This window comes from Anomalospiza imberbis, chromosome Z (assembly GCF_031753505.1).
Source record: "Anomalospiza imberbis isolate Cuckoo-Finch-1a 21T00152 chromosome Z, ASM3175350v1, whole genome shotgun sequence".
NCBI classification, from domain to species: Eukaryota; Metazoa; Chordata; class Aves; order Passeriformes; family Viduidae; genus Anomalospiza; species Anomalospiza imberbis.
In genome coordinates this window covers 53539385-53564420 of record NC_089721.1, presented here as the reverse complement: position 1 = coordinate 53564420, position 25036 = coordinate 53539385, and the positions used below count along the sequence as shown (strand labels likewise).

The window sequence follows — 25036 nt, the reverse complement described above, 5'->3', positions numbered from 1 at the left end:
CTTTCTGCAGAAACACATCCCAAAGGCATGCGAAGGGGAATGCCTAGAAATACTATTTACATGCTCCTAAGGACCTACACCCTAGGCAGCTGGTGATCAGTTGGTAACACCCCATTGGAAAAGTCCCTTTTTGACAGTTCACTCGGCCAAGAACTTAGGGAGTTGGCTTGATTTCTCTTCAGAAATATTGGATAAAACATAGTCTTGGAGCATGCAAGAGAACAGTCCTATCATCCTTTTCTTCCAGAAAGAAAACAGGTTTCCAGCAGGACACAGTTCAATAGAAGCCCTACCCAGCTCTCCACAGCAGTCACATCCCTCAATCAGGCCAGCAAGATCCGGCAAGATGACTTGCCAGAGGCAACAAGAGCAGTAGGCAAGGTGTGCCCGACAGCTGAACTTCTGCGTTTTCCACACATACCACTAGAACCAGAGAAAAATAAAGCAATTTTGCTGTTGAACTGTTGCTGCTATACAGATGAAATCCCTGAATAATGGAGAAGCCTGGGGAATGAATGACAGGCAGAATAGCCTAAAAACATTTTATTCAGAGCAGAAGTTCATTTGAAAATGACATCTGACAAAAAGACAATAGCAAAGAATTTCCCCACATTAAGAAACATTAAGTCTATTGTAGTCTCTTCTTTTCAGCACACTTCATCCTGAAAGCTAGTTTGGCTCAGTCACCAAATATTTGGAATCCAACTCTACTGCTGACCACCAGCACCCAGACCCAAGAAATAAACAAAAGTCAGTGAAATTACCTGCCACTCAAAGCTAAATTCTGGGGAGTCCTGCTTATGTGCTGATCTTATCACAAACTGGCTTCAGGATGTCTAAATATGCCAGTAGCTGTTGTCCGGTTTCCAGTGACAACTCCAAATGTGGTTTTTTTTCCCCTAAGAGTGGTCCTTCTAGAAATTTCAAAATTACCTGAGCTATCTCTAAGTTAATTAGATGGAAAAAGATTTTTCAAGAGGTTTAAGGGCTTAAAATATATCCCAAAATGCCAAAAATGTCAACTAATTAAAAGATATTTTTAATTTGAAGAGAGAACTATTCACTAGAAATCTGTCAATACACACTCTGAGCTGCTGTGCCATGCCACTTCTCATTAACCAAGTTGATAAGCACCTTTTATACATCAAAATGAGCCTAAAACTGAGCCTTACAAATGTATCACTCCAGAAAGCCAGTCAACAGAGCGCCCATCAAAAATGCTGTCAAAATATCTCATTTTCAGAAAGTGAATGGGTACTTCTTCAGTCTATGCTGGTTCCTCTTTTAAAGTACATTTCAAATTTTAAAGAACTCCCCAAAAGTGTGGCTGCTGCTTTCCTTCCTCAGAGCTGTTGTTCCCTAGAGATTCTAAGGGGACTCAAATGGATTTGAGAATCAAAGAGGAAGAACAAGCTTTCATTAGCAGTAATGTAAGAGGAAGCTAATATGTCTCTGTTTGACATTTTTAAATTAAACAAAGCCAGGAATTGAAACAGAAGAGTGTTAGTGAAAGTACACATTATAATGTAATGACTGAAGGAAGCATTGTGGAGACTGGGAACATCAAATGGATGCAGGACAGGCTCAGGCACCTATCAAAGAAAAGCATCTAGAGCCAGCACAGGTTCTTTTGTGCTACTCTTTAGATCTAACTAAATTATCAAAATGGTTGGTTTGATTAAGCCAGTTTTCAGTGATACACTGACCAGTGTGTTCAGTGTATCTACTGCTTTCACAACAGAAAAAGACAGAATTGTCATAAATAGTTTTACCATTGTTGTTTTAAGGGCCTTTTCCAAACTAAATGAATATATGACTTCATTAAAATACTGAAAATACACAATCAAATGGAAAAGTTAGAACATAACTTTGTCTTGATTTCTCTTTTTAATGATCGCAACCAGCAGCAGGAGCAAGGAACAATGAAGAACTGGACCAGTCTCTGCTCTGCCAAGCTCAGCCAAGCCATGCCAGAACAATGCTGCTGGGAGCATGCCCTGGTGTGTCCCTGTCTCAGCCACACGTTGTATAACACAATGTGGTGTTGAGGCCTGAAAGGGTTTGAACTCTCATGGCTACATTTCCCACTAATGCACCTGGTCCTCCAGATCTTCCTTGGTATTTTGGCCATAGTCATCCTCTCCTAAGTGCAAGTGAGCTGTGCCAGTAAAACATGTCTTGAAAACATAGGGACAGTCAGAACATCAAACCACGGCACAAACCACAACAGTTTGTTCACCTTGCATATCCTTAGTTTTAAAATCGGGTTAAATGACTCTCTAGGTTTATTGATAGTAGCTCCCACACCAGCATGTGGGTTCTCAAGAGCATAGCCAGCAAAAACCTCTTCTTGCGCTCACTCTTGGGGCAGGGTAGCAGCTAATAGGGAACTCTAAAATTGGAAATAAATGACCTATTTCTGAGGAAAGCTGATAGAATAATATTTAAAGGTTTGAGACTGGCTTCACACTGTCTTCCTTACAAGGCTACAGGAGTAGTGTGATACACTCCTAACAGAACACAATTAGAGAAACAAAAGATCTGTGCAAACCAACTCACCAACTTTAACAAAAACAATCTTTACTTCTTTACTTGTGCAAGCTTTATTAATATATGTACATCTATTTAATTAGTTTGCCAGTAGAGTTTGGTTCAGGATGCTAATAGAGATATACATTTCATCTGATTCCTTTTTCTGGTCTGCCATTTTTCTGAAACCTGCCCTAGAAGAGCAATTAGGAAAAAAAAAAAGGAAGGGAACTTAAAAGTGAAATTTTTTCAAAGATGGGTGGATCTGGTTTGTATATTAGCAGTTCTTTTAGGGAATTCTTCTCAACTGGCACTACTAAACTTGCTCCACATTTAATGAGATACCAAAATAGGGCAGTCCAAGCATGCATACAGATGGATTTTTCCTTGGAGTGCTGGGGAAAAAATGGCTGTTATTAAGTTCAACTCAAACAGCGCTGGTGTCACTGTTCCAGACAATGAGGCATAAGATGTCCACTTGAATTCTTGGGTTTAACGGTTAAAAAATAACATCCCTGTTCTCAACTATCAGTCCCTGAGAAGAACTGCTAGGAAGGAAGCTGCATATGTCCTCAGGTGCATTTGCACTCAGGCCCAGTCAACAGTCACACCTACTTAGTAACGCAGTGATTGAAGCAGTGGTGTTTGTGGGTTTGGTGGTGTTTATTTATCTGCTTGGTTGGTTTTGTTTGCTTGTTTGTTTTGGGGAGTGTGTGTTTCTGTGTGTGTGTTTAAGTGAGTATAATCCTAATGTGCCACCAGTTTAAAGGTATTTGAAAATTACTATGACAGGAGATTTTTTTTTTTGCACTATTTTGTTGAAGTGGTCAACTTTAGTGGCTAGAAAGGGAATAAATGAGATGAACAGAAGTCACCCTTTCCTGCCAGTGCTACACCAAATATACCCTTAAAAACTTTTCCTGATTCATGCATGAATTATACTAAGAGATGTTGCATAAAGCAACACAAAAACATGTAGAATAAAGCTGGTAAAACACAGAGAACCCTTCCCTTCTGCAGTACATATAGTGATGTGAATTTATTAATTTATACACACATTTTTCTGCTCTTTTCCCCTCTTAAATCCAGAAACATGGGAGAACAGGAAAATTGTGACGCCCAGAGCCCCAGAAGAAATCACTGTAACTAACAGATTCTGGAGGAAAAAATCCGGAGCTTTGGAAGCATTCTTTCCCCCGGATCATGATTCATCTCTTTAGTCAATTAGATAAAGATGGAAGAAAATTTCAAAATGAACAGGATACACTTTCATGATTCAGTAGCACATACCAATTTTTTCCCTAGAGCTTGTGTGTGTCTTTTAAAGCAATATTCCTAACCTTTCTAATATATGTAGATATGTCTTGGAGGAAATCTGATTTATTTTAAATACAATATTGTTTTTCTCTGTTATTAAGAAGGGATTAAATAAATAATTCTCTCATCTCACTTTCATAGTGAGAGTACACTGCTCGACATGCATGTACGTCTCTACACTGCACGTAAGTATCACATTGAGCAATGCAACACTTGAGTTTTGTTACAATACAGTATTTTAATAACATTTCTGAGGAATTATTCTGAGGATACAGTTCTCTTTTCTCCTGGAAATCCAGTATCTTACAGTCATCAAATAAACAAAAAGTGAACTCTGAACTCTCATTAATTATAAACTTAAATAAAACAATCTATTTTTAAACTTAAGGATGGCATGATTTAAAGTTATAATGGATTAATGAAGGTTATTCACCGCCAAAAATAAGAATAACAATTTGTGATGATAACCCAATATTTTAATATGAAAAAATGTATCCTCTTTTTTGTTTATTCTTTCATAATACCAGAAAAGCCAAGCACTGTGAATGTTATTACTTGGGAAACAAGTCTATAGCAGCAGCTGAAATTACAGTTCCAACTTAGTGTGTTTAAGCAAAAATTATGGAAAAGCCCTGAAGATTGTCCAATGTAGAGAAGAAGAAACAAGAATTCTCTTTTACAGGTGAAAAATTTCAGCACTGATTATTCACACTTGTTTTTCGGGATGGAGTGAGATACATGTGGTTTTTCGAAGTTACTGTGTGCAACGTGTATTTTTTAAAGCTTTGAACACATTTCAGTACTGAATAACCATGACTCTTAACTGATGACAGAAAATACTTGAAGGGCCTTGAGATGCCATCTTAATCAACATCTAGATTCCTGCAGTCAACTACAATGACTATGATGACAGGTTACCGTAAGGTATTTAAAAACCCCCAAAATTCCCAATGTGGCTCTGTAAAAATCTTTCCCATTTGGCATAATATGGAGATAGTTAATGCTACCATCTGACTTCTCTCATTGTCAGATGGCTGAGACGGAAACTACCCCGAACTGACTTACCCCAAGAGGAAGACTGCAAGGTTTGCTTCCTTACTGGAGACTAACCAGCAAGAATCATTCTCCGGGTCCCTCTCCATCAAGCTGTACTGTGAGATACATTCTTAGCAGCAGAATAATCCCAGATAGGAGAGTTCACAGAGTAAGGACTTTGCTAATTTACTGGAGCAATGCATGCCAAAGTGTTACAGTTATTTGAGTAAATAAGACTTAAAATTTTGGAGATGTAGAAGAAAAAGAGCACCACTTTGACATATGGCTTAAAGAAAACAATGCAAATTACAGATATAACTGCATCTACTGGCATTCATTCAGTACTGCTGCTATATTTCAAAATTAAACTTAATTTTATAGAACTGTACTCAGTGGTCCAGGTCAGCAATCAAAGAACACCTCTCTACAGGACCAATGCAGCATTCAGGTAAGTCAGCATCATCATCAATTAACAGGCCAACTTTTTTTTTTCCACCATAATTTGAATGTCAAGCCTATCTGCATCAACTTCAATGGACTTGGTCCTAGTGGGTGGGAGTATTAGAAAAGACTTTTCCTCAATTATCTGTCCAGAATTTCCTAGGAAACCTTCATCAAGTTTCAGCATTGAAACAAATTTAAAAAAAAATCCACCTAAAAATGGGAAATACACAATGAAAATTGCATCAAAATAACACAGAATTCAGGCTGAACTCTAGGCATCCAAGAAACAGGGTACACATGAGAACAAAGATCTGCCCCTTCAGCACAACCTGCTAGGAGAGACAGCTGCCACAGCTTTTCATTTTTTAAAGCGAGGTAGGAGGAAGAAAGAGAGACTATTTTGGCAGCTTGAACAACCCTCTTTGTCCCACAACCATAAATGTACTTGCCCATCAGTTGAAGTCAAAACTGCCTGAGAATCAGTACAGCAGCACATCAACGAGAGAAAAATCACACTGTGAATAGGGACAGTTCTAGATGTTGCTTTATGTAGCTCTTCTTGTCTTTCAATAAATAGAGTATCAATAACAGTTGCTAAATCAGCAAGTGTTTTAGTACCAAAAGTGAATTTTGCAGTTTAGACAAACCAGGCATGAATCAAATTATCTTATGATCAAAGTATACCTCAAACTGCTCAGGATTCTGCTAGCTGTACTTTTCACGCGGCAAGTCATACGATCCTGTGTTCTTAACTTAGCCAAAACTCTGGCTGAAGTCAACAGGAGTTTGGAGTAATTTAAAATGACTACACACACCCCTTCCTACAGAAGCTCCACATCCACAGTGAAGGGAAATAACCATCAGTTGCCACAAGATCTATTTTTTACTGGCACTATTACAAAATATCTATAAATATGGCTTAATTTACTTAAGAGCTCACCTGGGACTTGTACTCTTTGGACAGCTAGAAAACTAATACATAATCAAGGTATCAGTTCTCAAAAGTCAATATCTGTAACATTTTAAATTTCTGAACACTTATTTTGGCAGAGGCTATGGCAGGGCAGCAAATGGACTGGCATTCAAATATAAAACGAAGATAAATCGATAAAAAACACTCAATACTGAGAGGTCAGAAATGCTTGCAATGAATACACTTAAATGAACACAATTTCAGCTGTAACTTCTGCTGTGAGCAGAGACATAAAAACTGTGATCTAAAGACATGAAAAAACTTTCTTAGGAAAAATAAAGTCACACACTATAACAGATACTGATATATATACACATATACATATACACACAACTTCTTTGTGTTCCTGAGGCTGCTGAGATCAGAAAACGTAATTGTGAAATTGAAATAAATCCCTGCCAGATAGGCAAAACCTCTGCAAAACACTTACACAGCATGACTACAAATTGACATACCAGAGCTATGAGACAATGCTAGAATCAAGAGAGTATCATTACAACGCTGAACTGTTAATCACCACTCACAATAAAACAACGTATTTATTTCATTGGTAAAATCACAACTGGGGGAATATGCTCTAGCTCTTCTAATAGCAGGCTGGTACTTGCACCTAATAGACATCTTCTGGGACCTGACAGGCAATTCATCTTAAGATAAAAACCTAACTTCAGTATGATGACTGCTCTTTAAGGCTAATGATTAATGTCATCAGGAACTCAAACACTGGTATACCCACAAGAGCTGCCGGCCTGCTCACCTCAGTAATAATTCCAATAACTTTTTTGAAAGAGACACCAGTGTTTCGGAAGTTTACACTTGCAGTGGTCCTCAGCAGAGGCCAAATAAAAAAGAAATAAAATATTTAAAACTCATGAACTCGCTTTGCTGTTACAGAGGAATCTAAAAATAGAAATACGTGGAACAAAGATACAGGGGCTTTTTCTGTTCAGAAAGGGGAGTCCAGGAAAATTTGAGATCGCCATGAAAAACACACACTGTTAAAAATAATTACGTCACAGGTTTCTCAGGATCTTGCTGAACCCCCTCCACACTCCCCCTCCATGTCCACAGCCTGGCCGCCTCCCGCGCACAGCGGCAGCCCTGGAGAGGGCAGCGGACACCCCCGGCGCCCTCGGCCGCAGCCGAGGCGGGGGCAGAGCCGACCCCCAACCTGCGGACATCGAGGGGATGGGCGCAGACCCGGCTTTCAGTAGGCGGTCCCCCCGCTCCGGCGGGCAGCTCCCGGCGGTCCGCGCCTCCCCCGTCCTGGGCCGTGCACGCCGGGGGATCCCGCGGGGCTGGCGTGCACACCGCGCAGGGCTGCCGATGGCAAGGGTGTAGAAATGTCCCCCTTCGGCATCCCCTCTTTCCTCCTGGCTTCTTCCCTTCCCCTCCGCGCATCTGCATTCTCCTTTCCTCTTCGCCTCTCTCCCTCCCCGCGATTCCATTTTCCCTCCTCGCTGTTCCCCTGCCCCTCCTCGCACCTCTACCGACACCCCCTTACCTCCCCCGCCTCGCCCAGCCTACCCCTCCTCTCCCTCTCCCGCCCGCAACCCGCCGATGGCCAGCTCGCCGGAGCCGCAGCCACCGCCGCCTCCCTTCCCTTCGCGCTGGGAGCCGCGGTCACACACACACACATACACACAAGGTCGGCATGCAGACAGACAGACAGACAGGCAGACGCCGCGCGGACACGCGCATCCTGGCGCTCGTTGGTACCTTATCCAAACCGCTCCCGCTCCTCCGGCTCGCTGCGGGCGCTGCCAGCTCCGTGCACAGCCCCGGCACGTCGGGTCCCTCTTCCTCCTCCTCTTCCTCCTCCTCCTCTTCCTCCTCCCCCACTTCCCTCGCCGCCCGCCCCCTTCGCCAACGCCAAAAGAGGGGGGCAAAGCCGCCGCCCGCCTCGTCCCGCTCCGCCCCGCCTCGTCCTGTCGCGCCCGTCCCGTCCCGCGGGGCGAAGCGCTCCATGCGGAGGCTCCGCGGCCACCCCCGCGGCCCCTGCCCTGCCGTGCTCGGGTTACCCTCCGCCTGCGAGCCTCTCCTGTTACGATGCCCGCGGCGGGCGGGAGGAGAGGGAGCCGGGACCGGGGGGGCCGAGCCCCGCGGCCCCGCGGCTTGCCTCCGGGGAGTGCACAGGGCGGGAGCTTCGCTCCGCCGCCAGCTCCGGGGGTTTCCAAGCCGCGGGTTTCGGGCTGTTTTCTTTTTGTTTGGTTTTGGTTTGATTTTCTTCATTGGTGTGGTTTGGCTTTCTTCTTTCTTTTTTTTTTTTTTTTTTTTTTTTTTTTTTTTTTTTTTTTTTTTTTTAATAGGTAATGCTGCTGTCCTGGACTTCTTCAATGTTGCCTTGAACCCAAATATGCTTGCAAGGATTCCCATAGATGTGCTATCCTTCCTGTCAAGAAGCTCTGCCTTTTATTTTTGGTTTCAATACAAGCTTAATTATCCCCTCAGCTCCTGTGCTGGAGATGAGGAACAGCTGACTCTTTCTTTAAGCTGGAGATGGGAACAATTAACCCTCCTGCTCATGGGTTTGTAGATCTCCACAGTAATCTCTGTATATCATTACATTTCCTGGCTGAAGAGCTGTAGGTAGCTCTCATGGAGACCTTTGTCCACAGACTGTTCTGCATATCTTAATGTCCTTGATGCACTCCTGAGCATGACCCTGATCTAACAGATCTAAATTTGAGTTGAAGAAATACACAGGATTTAAGATGTGATCAAACCATGGATTCATACAGTGGCACAACAATGTTTTTCCTTGACAATACTTAATGAGGATCTTTTGAGCATAGGAGGCGATGTTTCTATGGTCTGTCATAACCCTGAGTTTTTACTCATGCCAGCTCAGAGCCCACCATTTTTAATGACTATTTGCCCATGTGTGTTATTTTACATTCGTCTATACTGGATTTCTGATATTGAACATCCAGTCTCATAATGTCCAAGTATAATTCTTCACAATCTTTCCTCTTACTACTGCCAAATAAATGCATTTTGATGAACTTTGTTATTTGACTCCATTCCCAGGTAAGGCATAAGTACATTGAACAGCACACATTGCAACACTGACTCTTGCAGAACTCTACACCATCCAGCACCTCCTTCCATTGTGAGAACTGGTGATTTATTCCTGTACTTTGAATTTTATCTTCTAAGCAATTACTGAGTTATACCAGGGCTTTCCCTCTTCTTGTTTTCTCTACTTAGTCCCCTTAAAAGCCTTTGTCAAGAACCTTTTAGACACCCAGTCTGATACGGACATTAGATCACTCTTATCCACATTTTTGTTGACCTTTTCAGAGACCTCCAAAAGGTTTGTTTAAGGCAGGACTTTACAGCAGCAATGTTGACTCTTCTCAGGTAGATTGCAATAAGTGTCCTTTAGTTCTAACCCAATTAGCATCTCTGTATTTGGACAGTACAGGCATGAGGTTTACAAACCTCTAGCTCTTCAGTCTGTATTGAAGTTTAGCGTCACATTTTCCACCCTCCACTCTTCAGCTGCCAGTGTTTTAAATTGGAGGTTACGTGCAGTGCTGCTGTTGATAATTCAGCTTCTGCATTCTCTGTTGAGAGCTCAAGGACACAGATGCTCACACAGAGGCGTGGTTGCGACCTGAACACTGTGTGATAATGAAAATTGTTTATAATAAATGTTAATGGTATAGGGAAACTGAGCCATACACGTGTAAGTGCAGACATGTAAGCTAGTGCTATTAATGTAAGTAAGAAGCTATCCTAATAATCAACTACACATGGCCACAGCCCTCTTTGCAAATATATATGTCTAAAAGCATGCAAGAGTATGATACAGACAAAACCCCACCAAGGGGTTTGACCAGGCAGCTGTCTGCCATTGTCCCTACTGGCAGACATCTGTTCTCTCTTTTTCAGACTTTGTTGTAAATTCTCTGGACAAAGTATGGGCTCTTTAATGAAGATTTTTTACTTGCCACTAGCATGGGGCACAGGAAGGAGGAAGAGAGATCAGTTCTGAAAGAGGTGTTTCAGCTGCACCATCTAGGAATGTCCCCAGGAATGTCTGCAATGCAGTTATCTGCCCACAGACAGGACTCCTAGCCTTTGTCCTTCTAGGATAAGGTGCTAGAATCACAGTACAGAATCACAGTCCTCATTCAGCCTATTTGCAGAAAACAGACAAGACAGGGAGCAAAGGAAAGCTGCACTTGTGCATGGATATGCATTGCTGATCCTGCCTGCCATCCTGCCCTGCAGGTGTAAGAGTCTGTACTCCCACAGATAGGCATGCCATCCAAATGGCAATATGGGGATGTGGAGGAAAGAGGAAAGGAGCATGGGAGTTGCATCCTTTTTGTATGTTTCACAGGCCTGACCACCCTTTATTTGGTTTCTAGGAACTTCAGCTGCTAGAAACAGAATAAGGCAGTTAACAGAAGGGAGGAAGGGAAATAAATTAGTGGTTTTTGCTTGTGGACACCTTCAGAACCATGCAGAAAGGTCCCTTCCAGGCCTCAGAATCATAATTAAAATAAGTATTGTGAAGTGTCATGCTTTCTAAAGGCCTCAAGTTTTGGAGACTGGCAGTAGTAGACTGTGGAAAAAATCTGTGGAAATCAATGATGTTACACTGTCAAATGGGGAATTTCAGAGTTCCTCTTCCTGGAATCACACACCTCTATCTTATTGTTCCAACAATTACCTTTCCTGCTATCTGGACTCATACAAGATTGGACTGATGCGTGTGACTACAGCACAGATTTTCTTCCATTAGGTAAAGCAGTATTACAAATGAGACTTATGCAGTTTGTTAATGCTCCATAATTTTTTTACAGCATTACAGAGAACTTTGGGTAGGAGGAAGGAGCAATTAATCTTTGCCAGAATGCAGTCTTCCCTTATTTTTACTGTAATGTTAAAATACCTTAACCTAAAGAGTGAATTGCAAGATCAGTTGGTATTGTCCTAAAAACTCTGAAAGGAGGAAGAATATAAAGATAGCTGCATTAACCAAATATTTGTCAAGAAAGATAGTTATTTTTAACACTCACATGACAGTTCCTCACTTGTCATTCTATTTCAGGCCTGTTTTATGTGCTTGTGAACTGAAAAGGTGTTATACCTAGTACCACCTCATTCCTCCTCCAATGACTGACCAATTTACATCCCAAGACTGTGCTGAACATGTTGAAAAAATTGACAAATAAGATCCTGAGATTAATGTGGAGTCTTGGAGAACATCAAGGAACTTTGACTGTGTATCTGAACTTCTGCTTGTAGGGGACTGCAAAGCTGAGGATGTTTTTCTACATCTGCAGCCTGTGAACATGAGGACTAGTGCCACTGAAATCAGCGGCAACAGCAGATGCTCAACATCTCTGACAACCGGGCCACAAGCTTATGTGAGACCTTGTTATTATACAAAAAGGCTCTTATTCCTGCTCTTTTTATCTCTGTCATATAAACTGACCTAGTTTGCAATCTGCTTCTGTACAGATATGTGCTCTTCCATGGACAGAAAGAGGATGGAACCATTGCCAACAAAGAGTGCCTGGAGTTAGAAAGGGGAAGAGACAGGGCGGCTCAGGATGGGAAGATAAAGAGAAGGAAATGAAAGACAAAGATGTTTGGAGGAGAGGAGAGCGAAATATGGAGAGAAAAGAGTGAAGCTGTATCAGTTTCTGCTGCTCCTCCTTTATTCAGGAGACAGAGAAGTTACTCTGCTTTTGGACCTTGTCAGTATAGGGGATCTTGGTTTCAGTGAGGTGGATTTTTTTATTGTTATGCAGGGAACTTTCAAATGGAGAATAATTCAGAAAGGATACCTCTTCCTATTATAATTTTTTTCAGGCTGCTCTTTTCAGCCCAGCACACTGTTTGTGTTCTGTATGAACTCTAAAAATGCTGAGGGCAATCCAGAACAAAGAAAGGAAGGAAAATACAGTGGTAATGATGCTGAATATGCCAGGCCCTTTTATAATGTTTATTAAACGAAATTCAGTCCTGAAAGGTGATGTTTAATATGGTAGCCTCCACACTGAATTCTACTGAATATGAAAAATGAGTTTTGCTTGGGATGCAGATTTTTACGTGTCTTAGACTGGCTGTCAGAACTTTTGTGATCAGATTATTTTTCCTTTTCTTGTGGTTTTGGTTATTTCTCTGACTGCAGAAGAGCATGAAGATGAGCTGGATGAAGGAATGCACCAGCTTGTAATGATGTGTGTGAGATGAAAATGGTACTTCAGTGTATTCTTTGTGCATTTATAAAGCTAATGAATGCAGAGATCCACCAGGCAGTCAGCAGAAGAGATGTAGGATGTTTAGGGGTCACATTCATAAATGCTTTAAATTCAGTGCAGGGATTAAATGTTGTGATTTACAGAGGCAGGGAGCTGCTGATAGAGAACTGACTGGAGATCCTTGTTCTATTCCTGTCATTGCTGTTGACTTGTGACTGAAGGCAAGTGACTTTCCCTTATTTGTCTGTATAAGTTGATGAGTTTTAGGATAGGGACTGCTGGTTAGAGGGAGTTGGCAAAATGTAATAGGACTTCAGCTGTGGTTAGGGAGTTCAAATAGAAAAAGTTCATACATAGAATGAACTTAAAAATTCCATCATGTTCTCTTTTATGCACGGGAATTGTTAGTTTCCCTTCACAAGAAATCCAATTAAGCATTCAGTACCAGTAGTATTGTAAGAAAAAAATCTATTTTATTGCAACTTTCAGGAATGCCACTGCATAACCAACTCATGGATCTTCCCTCCTTGTGGAAAATGCAGTCATGGCAAATCTGGAGCTGTAAAGTTTCACTTAAAGTTCTTTACAATCTTGTTCCAGCTAGTGTTTCTGCTTTGATTCCCCCTGCCTTATCTTTCTCTCATTGTACCCTCATCCACAATAGCCCCTGTTTCTTTCCCCTATTGTGACTTCCCCATTGTGACTCCTTTCAGTCTGCTCCTTTTCCTAAGGGTAGAAAAAAATTCCATTCAGTAGTATCCCTCTTTTATTCTACAAACCCCTCTTTCAACTCCGCTTCATCAATAACACCAATATAAGGCAGGCCTCAAAGATGTTTTGCTATGTCATGCTTGCCTGATTGAGCCATATCATCCTCAGGCCAATAAGTGAATTTCTGTATATTTTTCAAATTACTGTCGCCATAGGAAGAGCCATATAAATACAGCACTACTTGTTACCACAGCATTACATATTCTACATTTATATCAGCTGGTGGGGCATGATAAACATGGACTACAGTACTGCAACAATTATGTACAGTTGCATATTTTAGAAATAGGGAACCTCTGTAACTCTTCTATACAATACTTGAATAGCATATTCTCACAAACAGCATTTGTTTGTGAACTAAAGAGCTTGATCCAAAGCCCAATGGAGACTCTTCCAATGCATTCAATAAGCTCTGGATTAAGTCCTTCCTGAGGAACAGATGCAGCCTTTTATTCACTACCCGTGGAACAATAAAAACAACAAGACAAAGAATAAAGTTGTCTGCAGAGAATAAAGCAGTGTTGTCCTGCAACAGCTTAAATACATTAGGCTCTATAGTTAAAAGAAAGTACTGTACAGCTGGTCAAATTGTTTGTGTAGGCAATTCACAAAATGTGCAGTCCAGAAATGTTTAAGTATCTACACATAAACACCCATACATAGTATATTTCACTGATTATTCAACTTCGTAGTATTTGCAAAAACTGAGTTATAAATACAACTATAATTTCCAGTAGTTTAAGCTAAGATAACACAGAAATAATTTGTTGGCGTTAATGATCAAAACTGTGATGGAAGAAGAAGCTGGAATTTTTTTTATGACATAGCTCTTAGAGGGATCCGAAATGTTTACTGAGACCTGCTTTCCTTTTGTATGAGAACAGGCTTTCCTTTTGAGACAGGCTTTCCTTTTGTATGTTTATCTCATTCAACACAGTGATTACTTATCTGGCCTATGATGTTATCAAAATGCAGGTGATAATGGGTGCTGATGTGCAGAGACCTCTCCTGCCCCTGCAGGAAAAACTGGGGCCAGAATCACCCCAGGAAAAAAGAGTCTGATAAGGGAGATAAGCAATTATGGGAGCTATAGGAGAGCGGACTAAAGTAAAAGTGACAGCAAACAAGAGGAACAATTAGCAGAAATTGAGCTTTAGCAGAAACTAAGCGGGGTGGGAACCTGGGACTTGCAGCAGAGAAAAAATATGAAGAAAATGTAATCAGAGGCTTTCAGTAGTCCTCTGTAGATCTTGTGAAACAATCTAGTGAGAAAGAAAGAGTGAAAAGTTTGTTAGAGAAAGAGTGAAAAGTGTGTTTTTGAAACACCTGCATGGATTTATGTAGAAAGTAGGAATTGGAAAATAAGCCTGATTAGAATAGATTGCAGTCACAGCAAAAAAAGACCTTCAAATGAATATGTGGAGAGAAACAAGGTGGATTTTGAAAGAACTCTCAGTGGAATTTGAGGAACTCTTAGTGTCTGAGGCAAGAAAATGTGATGAGCAGAAAAGGGCATTACATGAAACTTTAACCAGAAAAGGAAAAAGAGAATCAAAAGCTGACGACTAATACTGCACTAAGCAGCTTCTATAATTTCTAAAAACAATAAAATTTAAACTTTACCTGCTCATATTGCAATGTTCCTAGCCTTTTCAGCTCACGAGTAGCAGCCTCCAAAACAGGTCAGTTTTTTTAAATTGTATACATCCAATTGCTAGGCAAAGCCAATACAGTAGTTACTTCTGTTCCAAACATGAACTAAATGGAGAAAGGCACATTTTGTCATGACATCTTTTCCTGAAGTATTGCCACAGATGTGCTCTGACAATAATAAAGAAGAAAAATCCTTCTGCCTTTGCTTTACTCCTACATGGGGAACTCTGTCAGCCTCCAGTGGCTGAAATCCCTACTACACAGAACATCAGGACCCTCTTCCCGTACTCCTAACATTTTCACCTTTATGTTGCTACAGTCTTAGTGAATGGTCCTGCAAATTCTCGACCTATCAATCTTCTGAGTTTTGCACATTGAAGTGCTAATTTTCAGCAGTTAAGCTGCCTTCTCAACACACTTTACCACGCCCTTGAAAGAGAAAAGCTGGATGCTTATTCTTTCCTGAAATGGTGTTAAATGCCTCCAACTGGAATGTGTCGTCTGCTGCAGAGTGGATGGCAACACTAGAAATGACTGAGAAAATCAAGACTACCTAAAGGTTCTCAGAAAATCAGAGACAAGTGGATAATATTTCAAAGTGGATAATAGTTTCAAAGAAGAAATTTTTGTGTCATAACTAAGAATATGATTTTTCCCCTCAAATAAAAGTATTACAGCTTCCTAAAGATGTGTCCTTTTCTTGAATTAGAAAGGAAATAGGCCCAGTGACCAAACCTATGGTAAACTGAAGGATTGGCTATCCCTGCAATAAGCTGATGTCTTAGCTTCACTGTGTTTTCTGATCGTCAAAAGTGCAATCAGGCAAAATGAAGCTATAGTAAGATGATACGATAACCTGATAATAGGTCTGCTGATTAAATACTCACTCTGCTTTATGAAATCCAGCTCTGCACTACAAAACTGATATGCATTTTAATGTCTAACTCACTGTTGGAGTAGGCAATATTACTTGTCTTTGGATACGGAGGTAGGGGGGCATGTTTTACACAGGTGCCACAGCTTGACAGTGCGGTTACTCAGCTTAGACAGTTTTCATGCAGAGTTGCAAAAATAAAATTACAATGCCGGGAGTCAAACATAATGTTTGATCACCTTGAATGACTGATAAGTCTCTGGTTTCCCTAAGCAATGTTGCCCGCTTCCATGATGATACAAAGATACACTTGAGTGCAATTAGCAGAAATAACTGGAAATATACTCTTAGCTGTGTGCTGTGACATGCGGCTCAGTAACTCAGATGAATTCTCCTCTCCATCACCCTGCCTAGCTCTGCTGACTTCAGCATGAGGTAAGCTTTGGACAGGACCAGAGATGGACAGTGCAGCCTGGGAAAGCAGTGATGAGAGCAGGCGGGAGCCAGCTGGGGAAAGCATCAGTTGCAGAAAATAAACTATTTTGCTCTTTGAAGTTGTCTGGTACCTTGCCTTGGTGTTTTGCTGCATACTGTGAATGAATTTCAGAAGTACCTGATCATGGCAGGCATAGAAGTGAGATATATCTGAAACTGCCTGAAGAGTGAGGAAGAAGGGGATATAAGGCTGCACAGGCTTACACTTTGAAAAATCCCAATAATTCCAGATGACAGGGATTTTTGCTGTCTGGGCTCACAATCTTCAGATACTTGTACTATGCAGAAAAAACAATTCCATTATAAACTCATCTAGAGTACTAAAAATATCAAAGCCTCTGCCATTTTGAGTTATATGGAAAGTTTTCATCCGCAACACATTTATGGCAGCAGAACAAGAGGGAGGGTGAGGGGAAGGGGCATATCCTAGATCTGCTTGAATTGTTTGTTTGTTTTTAAGCAGCTGCACAGTGAAATTAATTATTTTTTCCATAAACTTCTGAATTTACTTAGGTTCTTTGGTAATATAATATTTTATAACCCCAATGAAAAAGAAAATATTCGATATTTCTGATAAAATATGACACCAAAATATTAGCACTGAAAGACAAATTCAGCCTACTGCTGATCTTTTCCATGGTCCCAAAGGTTTTGCTGAAATTAGAAGTTGTCCACCAAGATAACCTCTCAATCTCCTGTACAGCAGTATTACAGAAAAAACAAATGTTGTTCGTGTACATCTTCTTCCTTATTACCAATCAGCAGCAATAATGGTGGAAATATAAAGACAACCAGCTGCAGTTTATGGTACTCCTACACACATACACTTTTTGAGCAAAAGCTGCAAGAATGGCAGCTGAACATGCACTCTAAAGAGAGCTGCAGGCATAACATAACGGGATGCAACAATACAACAATGAAGAGGCAGCATTTTGCTATTTAGAAATGTAGGAAGAAACATAAAAAAAACCCTCCAAGATTACTCACAAACTTTGTCTTGTCCAACAATAAGTCTAATTTGGCTTGTTCAGAGCATGTTACATGGAATGGCTCTTAGGGAGGACTACAAATTCCCCCTCTGGTGAGGGAGAGCATTCCAAGTGTAGCACTTGTTTACTGATCCATATCCTGTCTTCACTGGTAATGAATATAATTATCTATTTGATATAAGAATTTTGTACACTTAATTGAAAGCTATACTAATTACCATTTCCTTGAATCATACAGTCAATAGCACAGTCAGGACCTAAGTGTAGCTTGTTGCTTCTTTGTTAATCGTTCCTTAAAGGGAAGGGAACTTCATGATGGCCCAGGCCTCTGCTTGGAGTAAGTTGTTTGTTGGAAATAACACAGATAAGAGGATTTCACTTTCTTGTTTCTATTAATTGAAAATATTATTGAAACAATACTGCAACTATGTCTGCAAAGATTATTTTTTGAGTGGATCTAGAACTGATGGTTTTCTTATATGAAAATAGCATTGCCCATTTGCCATTTTAACAACAGAAAGGACCATCATTTTGGGTATCTCTCTCAGCAAACTTGGAAGAGTTTATAACCAACTCTTCCATATAATCTTTACCTCAAACACATGATTGTCCCTTCCACAAATTGTCAGCAGTTTATTAAGGAAAATTTTAGCTCTTTGTCATTTTCTATGACTAAATTAATATTTTTTCCATGTGGGTAAGGATACTCTTGTGGACTTTATTGACTTTCCTGTGCTGGCATTTTGCTGATTCTGCTCACGCTACATTAGTAGCAACACTGAGTCAGCCTCCCTTTTGCAAAACTGTGTCATTAAACCTCTTCCTTCAGTGGGGGGTCTTTATTGAAAAAATGACTCCTCTTTTTCAAAAGCGAGGAGGAAACAATGCCAAGTCAGATTTTGTTCTGTGTTACACTCCCAAGCATTTGAGGTACTGTGCTATTAAAACAAATTGCATTCCACAGTCATCGAGCATTTTCCCCCTCTTCCTTAAGTGTGACCTTAACTTAAGCTCGAGAGCTGTTAGGGGCTGATTAAACTCCAGCTGAGAGCTTTCCCAGCAGCCCTAGAGGTCCTGCTTGTGACATCAGAGCTGCCACGAGGCAGCTACACTGAGCAGAGCACTGATAGCAGCCAGGACACAATGTCTGGGAATGCCTGTGTAAGTCCATGCTCCAGCTCCAGTCAGAATAATTTAAATATCTGATTTAACCATAACATGAAGGGGTTTCATTTTGACTTATTTGCACTATCAATTTAGACCTTACTTTTATTGCTTGTGTTATAAATTATTTCCTTAATGCAAAGTAGTTTATTATTGACTGGTATCTCTGAGGTTGCATTGGCTTGCTGCTTTATATAGATTTAACCTTAAATTTGGTAATTGTTTTTGATACCCAGGAGTGTGAAATTCTGTGTTATGTTGTCTGTTCTAAATTCTTAATTTAGAATGTAGTACATGTAGTCAGATTCATATTTGTTATTAGTAGATCTGTTTTGTTTTGGTATTTTTTAAATATTATCTTGTTCCAGCACCAGTTGGATTTTATCAGGACTGTAGAAAATAAAAAAATAAAGCCTGTAGGAAATCTGGATTTTGAGATTTTTTTTTTTTGGCTAGTAAAAGAAAGAAGTAAATATTGTAAGAAAAATAAAAACGTGTTTTCTGTTTACATTTTCCTTGTTCAAAAAAAGAAGTTATGCAGACGCTGGCTTGAACTGATTATTCACCATGGTCTTTAAGATCTTAAAGGTAGCTGATGTGAGCTTCTCACTCTAGTTTTCACTCACAGACCAGACGAAGACACAAATTTGCTGCATTTTACCTTTAAATGCTTCTCTAAAGAAATTTAACTAACTGTAATTAAAAAATCCCAATCAAATCTACTTTTATAGCAGATGTATGAAATATGCTTAATCAGTCTCATATGAAACTATTTAACAGCCTAGATTGCTGTTTAATTTAAAGAGTGTGAAAGATTAAAATAAATTTAGATATTTATATGGCCTATGTATACTCAAGTTTGCATCTTTAAAAATATCTAGCCTGTAGTGTAAAATTTTTGGAGATACCTCTAGTTTTTAACATGGCTGTTTTTGGCTTTAGACAAAAACTTCTTCAGCAATGTTGGCCACCGTAAAGATGAATGAATATCTTGGCCCTGAAGGAATTCACTTGTCCATTCACTGCCTTTCCACTTTTCATCTTATTGACAATTTTGTTTGCTGCTGTTGAAAGCACATGGCTGCACATGACCACACCAAGAACGACAAAGAAAAATGAGTATTCCTGTCATGGCTTTTCCAGCAAAACAATGTTTCCACGTGCCACCCCACTACACCAGGCTATCAGGAAAGACATTTGGCAAAGCTTCTCAGACACTTGCCCTCCTCATGCTGACAAGCTGTTCACAGGAAGCTGCCCTGCAGACGAAAGGAGGTGGGGTAGCAGTATTTGCAGGGGAGCCTGAGAAGAAGAGAATAGAACATGCAAGGGAAGATGTGTGGGAGACTGACAGTGAGGAAGGATAGAGCATTGGTTTGACACCATGTTCCATGAACTGCCAGAATTATTTAACTGAACTTTTCAAGAGATTCACTTCTGTTGAAAATCCTCCTAAACCTAACTTTTGCATGGGACTTGTAGATATCTCGAAAGAGGCCCTGTGGAAGCCAAGTGAATATAGTTTACACCAATGGGGACATCTGTGCAAAACTACTCCCAGCGTGACAAGGTCCTTGCAGCTGAAGATGTGATGCACTCCACTGAGTGTGGGGTCCATCAAGAATTATGTCTGAGCACAGTGCAGATCCCTGTGCCTCCCACAAGGTCACGGTGAGAAGAGACTTACCCCTGCGCCCTCCTTGGCTTCAGAACTTTCACAGGAGCATGGTCCCAATGGGTCCCTCAGCAGCATAGCCAATCCTCCTGCACCTACAAAACCAAAGACATTTATTGTCCATGGGAGAGTATGCACGGCTGAGAGGTTGCTTTGCTTTGATTGGATCCATTTCTACCCACCACGCTCTGTCACCAACCTGGTGTTTTGTCACTGTTGTTAAAGAACATAGAAAGGCTACAAAAACTGTGACTGACAAATATCTTTGCCAGCTGGAGACAGCTCTGTGTGCTGCATAGAGGCAGCTGCCTCTTTGGGGAAAATGCAATGGGTGCTTAGCGTTGACACAGTGTGCCATGGTTCAGGAAGAACATATTCCATTTCAGACCGCTCAGTGGCCATCTCTCTCCCTAGGGTGGTTCCCAGTGGCAGAGCTGCCCTGGTTCCTGATGGGGTGGTGGGATGGCCCTTGTCACCCCCAGGCAGCTCCCTAGACACTGGTTGTTCTGTGCTCACCCGTGTTGATGAGCTGAAGGTGTGCCTGTGGTCACACCCTGTATGAGCTTGTCCTGTCTCTAGGAGAAGCCAGAGGACTTTTCATCACTTCTGTGCATCCAAAGGGCAGGGCAAATAAAAGCATCTAGACCCCTAACTAAGAGTATGTCATTAGAGAATGCTGTTTTGTCATGCAGACAGTAGTTACCACTGCTTATTGGGTCATGTTAGGTCACAAGCACAGCTCGCAGGGCATGGTGTGGGCAGCCTTTCTGGGAGAACCTCTGCACTTTTATTTCTGCTTCAAGCATAGGCCTTGAAGAAGGTAAGAACATATCCACTGATCTCACTTTCAGGGACAACCTTGTTTAAGCATAGCTAGCCACAGACAGATGCTTGATTGCTTTCAGAATTTCCATAGCAATGGCAATAATTAAATAATATTGGGTTAGAGTCAGATTAAATCAGTGAATATTTTCTAAGTTGTGGAATTAAATTATAGGGGTTACATGATCTCCTCCATAGAGAAGCAGATGTGTAAGGATTTGTGTATCATCTCCAGTAGCTTTGCTGAAGGTACACTCCCACAAGGAGTACGTTGAATAAAGTTCCTTATGCTACCACAGCACAGTGCATGCCTACTAAATTTGAAATACGTCTCTCATGTAATAGTACATCTTGAAATGGCTCTGCAGCCCTTGGTGAATACAAGGATACTTATTCATGCCCTCTACTGCTACTTGAGTCTACAATCTTGAGTGTGTCTCTTCAACTCACTACTGTTTGTGTACGCACCACCGTTGTGTTATGATTACTTATGCAAAAAGGATCTGTGCTTCAGAGATGCCCTTTGCATATTTGTTGCTCCAGTGGACAGTGGCACATGCTAACAGTATTAGCTCGAGCTGTAGTTGAGAGTGACTTTCACTACAGACCTTCATCTTTCCTTCTAACAATATTGGCTGGTTGCAGCTTCAGTTAGACTTCTTTTGCTCTGGGAGAAGAATATTAAAAAGTGCCAGTGGAACTTATATGCCCAAAAAAATCCTGAAAATGCTTTTAACTTTTTCCAGCACAGGTTCTCTGGAGCTGACCCTTCCTCTTCCTACCTGCTGAGCTATGTTGTCCATATAGTCCACAGAGCCAATAGATTGCCCTCAGGAAGGCTTGAGAACTGCATTAAAACCAATGTGAGTAGTAATGGAATTGAGACCTTCTTTCTTGTGTTCCCCATGCTCTGAAACAGTCAAGAAAGTCAGAACTCTAATCTTGTGACTTTACCACAGGATTGATCCCTTCTTTGCATTCGTCTCTATGCTCTATGGGGTTCCCATAGAACATTGCTGCTTTGGAAGTGAGGCTACAGAAAAAGCAACTAGTTTATTCTGCTCTGAGTTTTTTTTTTTCTGATTTTTTTTCCTTCCAGTTCTCTTTGATAGCTTTATTCATGCTAATCTCAGGCCAAAAGGATCCTCCTTTTTATATATCTATATATAACATTTCAGCATAATGGGTTTTTGATTGTCTACTGATAACTATATGCTCTCCTTCTTTCAAAACCAGATGTGAAAGAGATCTGTGTACCTTTTTTTTATCATTTCACTAAAACTTTCCTTCATACCCAAGCTACTGTACATCTTTTTCTGTAATGTATTTGGAATTGTGAAGCCTTTTCATGTTATCATTGAATAGATGCCTCCACATTACCTTGTAGCTGTCAGACTGGATCAGAGGATGGGAGCAGTTAGTGCTGAAATATCTAAGTCTATATTATAAATACTTCCAGGATTTTATGTCAGGCTAGATTTAGTCTGATTCCTTGGAGTGAATGTTACCATACTGTCATAAGGAATACTACTTGATTTGAATATTTATGTTTACGCTATGGTTTGTTAAGTATTTAATGTGACCCTGCAGATGAGTTTCTGTTTTGGTTTCCTCCAAAAGCACTCTTGAATGTGAGTCTGTACATCTGTAGTGTGAATCACTCCACATCTGAATAAACTGCAAATGTGGTAGAGGAGAGAGGGATGAGTTCACTAAAAGACATACTACTCCACTCTGATGAAATGCTTATGTATGTGCAGCCTAAGCCCAGCAAGAAAGTGTAGCCTGGTGACTAGGATGCTCAGTGGAAATGTGGATTACCTAATTTCACACTTGTGCTACAACTAGCATTCTGCATACCCCTTGGAAGGCACTGGTATTGTCTCAAGTTCTCCGCTTTTAAGACATATTCCCCATTGATGTGGCAACACTTGAAAGATTAAGTAGAGAGTATTACAGTGGTAATAAATGTACCTTGCTAGAAAAAAGTCATGCAAGTCTGAGGCCTAGAAATTAATATTCATAAGGAAATTATATATTTCCTACACATCTCATAAAATAAATAAGTATCATGAGTAGACTTCATCCCTTACTGTTTTTGGTGATATGCCATATCTGCTATAGCATTGACCTCAGACTTGATTTACATGAAGGAAATGGCAACTTCAGAATCACTCTTGGATTAAAAAAAATAAATATCCAAGCATGTTCACATCCATGGACATGATATAAAGGCCTAGATAGTACCAGTTTCTGTCACCATTAGCACAGCTATGTTTTTACATTTATAATCATCTGTACAGCAGTGATGAAGTAACTCAACCAGAACAGCTGCAGGGCAGCTCCATCAGCACTCTTGGGGCTCAGTGGCTTTTCATCCATCTCTGTGCATGTTAGCTCCACTTCTGTGCAGCACTGTGCTGACTTTTTTGTTTCCTTTTATTTGCTGTTCATGTCAACTGTGAATAGGGTTTGATTGATGACAGTAGTTTTGCAATAAAGAGGACCAAATAATACTACAGGAATGAAGCTGAGCTAAAAGATTTTTCTTAAGAGACATATCCATGCAGATTTGGGAGAGAAATCAAAGTGCAGATAATTAGAATTAATTTGGGCTCTCACCAGCATCAGCCAGTAGAGAAAGGAACAGATATTGTCAAGGCAGGAAGGATGAAATTTGAGTAAAAGTCCAGTAGTTCCTGGCAATTTATTTGGCAGTGAATGTGCAAAATATGGTTGGAAAAGAAAGAACTAATGAGGATTCTGGAAAACTGTTGTGCACACCCACTCATTGCTCTCAATAAAAAAGGGAAGATTTTATCTGCCTGTTCCTGAATCACAGTTCTTCATGGTTAGCACTGTGACCACAGGGAAGCACCTCTGATTGGGCTGGCTTTGGCCTGGGGCCACTACACTCATCTCAAGGGTCCTTGTTCCAGCAGTCTCAGTCTTCCAAACACTTGGAGTTTCTGTTCTACTTCCATAGAAGCTAGAAAGAGAAGGCAAACTTTAAGGTGCAATTCAGCTACTAAAGTATGTAAACTCTCTGCAGTGACCCAAAACTCCCTTAAAAAACCCAGGAACTGCAGACTTAGGATCTTAGTTTTGATATTTGTTTTAGTGACAGAGAGCTCTGTGTTTTCAGCATAGACTCCATTGCTGTGTTGTTAAACTGTCAGGAAACAACTCCAAACCTATGCCGTACAGCCATTAACACTGATGCAGTCTCTATCCATCCAAAATCTGGCAGCCTACATCCTCTTGTCAAAGGAATTGGTTCAGTAAAGGAGCAGGTTGTAGCATAACAGAAGCTGAATCAGAGACCAGTTTTAGTGCAAATATGTGTCTCCTCCGAAGAAAAAGCAGATAAAGCACTTAAGAGTATTCACCAGGAAAACTAAATCAAGCCTTCTTCATTTCTCCCAAGATAGTAATTTTTGTCTGACCATCAACCATCTGCTTGCATGCAGATGGATCAGTTTATTCTCTTTCACTGAGACAGTTTGCTTGTGGGAACACTTCTAGTCCTTTTCAAAGCCAAGGAACATTGTATATATGTCCCAAAAGCACAAACTACTATTCCTAGATTGTTCCTTTCTCCCCTCTGCAGGGTGCTTGTATCCCAGATCTACTGGCCAGTCTGCTGTTCACCAGAGTGCCTCCTGCCCTGTTCAGACTGGAAGGGAACAGGTCAGCTCAAACCACATAAATCTTGGATCATCATTTAACTTGGTTTTGAACAGGCCAAGGGGGCAATTTATCAGAGCAACTATTTTCACTTGACTTGGATCACAGGAATTCCTGCTGTATCTTGGTCTGCTTTCTTTCAGCTACCCAGGACTTGTCATTTAAGATGAAAGAGCGACTATGTCCTCATGTTGATATCTTGGCAGTGCCCAACTCAGCCAGCAGGCAGATGCCATGTTACACTACAAAGTAGAGTTTGTCACCAGTGATTTCTGTGATTAATAGAAGGTCTTCAGAAAAATAAAATCCTCAAAGAACGAGAGGGGAAAAAAAAAAAAAGACACAGTCTAGAAAAAATCTTCTAGCAAGAGTGATAACATGTTT

At 40.7% G+C, this 25036-nt stretch overlaps 1 protein-coding gene across 8 annotated transcripts in view; it reads right to left on the bottom strand.

Moving 5' to 3' along the window:
- PALM2AKAP2 (PALM2 and AKAP2 fusion) overlaps window positions 1-25036 on the bottom strand; it is a 266259-nt gene that overhangs the window by 86059 nt on the left and 155164 nt on the right. For 7 of the 8 annotated variants that reach the window (XM_068175757.1, XM_068175759.1, XM_068175754.1 and 4 more), the window contains one exon: window positions 20156-20238. In XM_068175757.1, coding sequence (XP_068031858.1) covers window positions 20156-20238 — 83 coding nt within the window. Of the gene's footprint in view, window positions 1-8017; window positions 8149-20155; window positions 20239-25036 lie in introns of those variants that run through there. The other variant, XM_068175762.1, reaches the window with a different exon arrangement.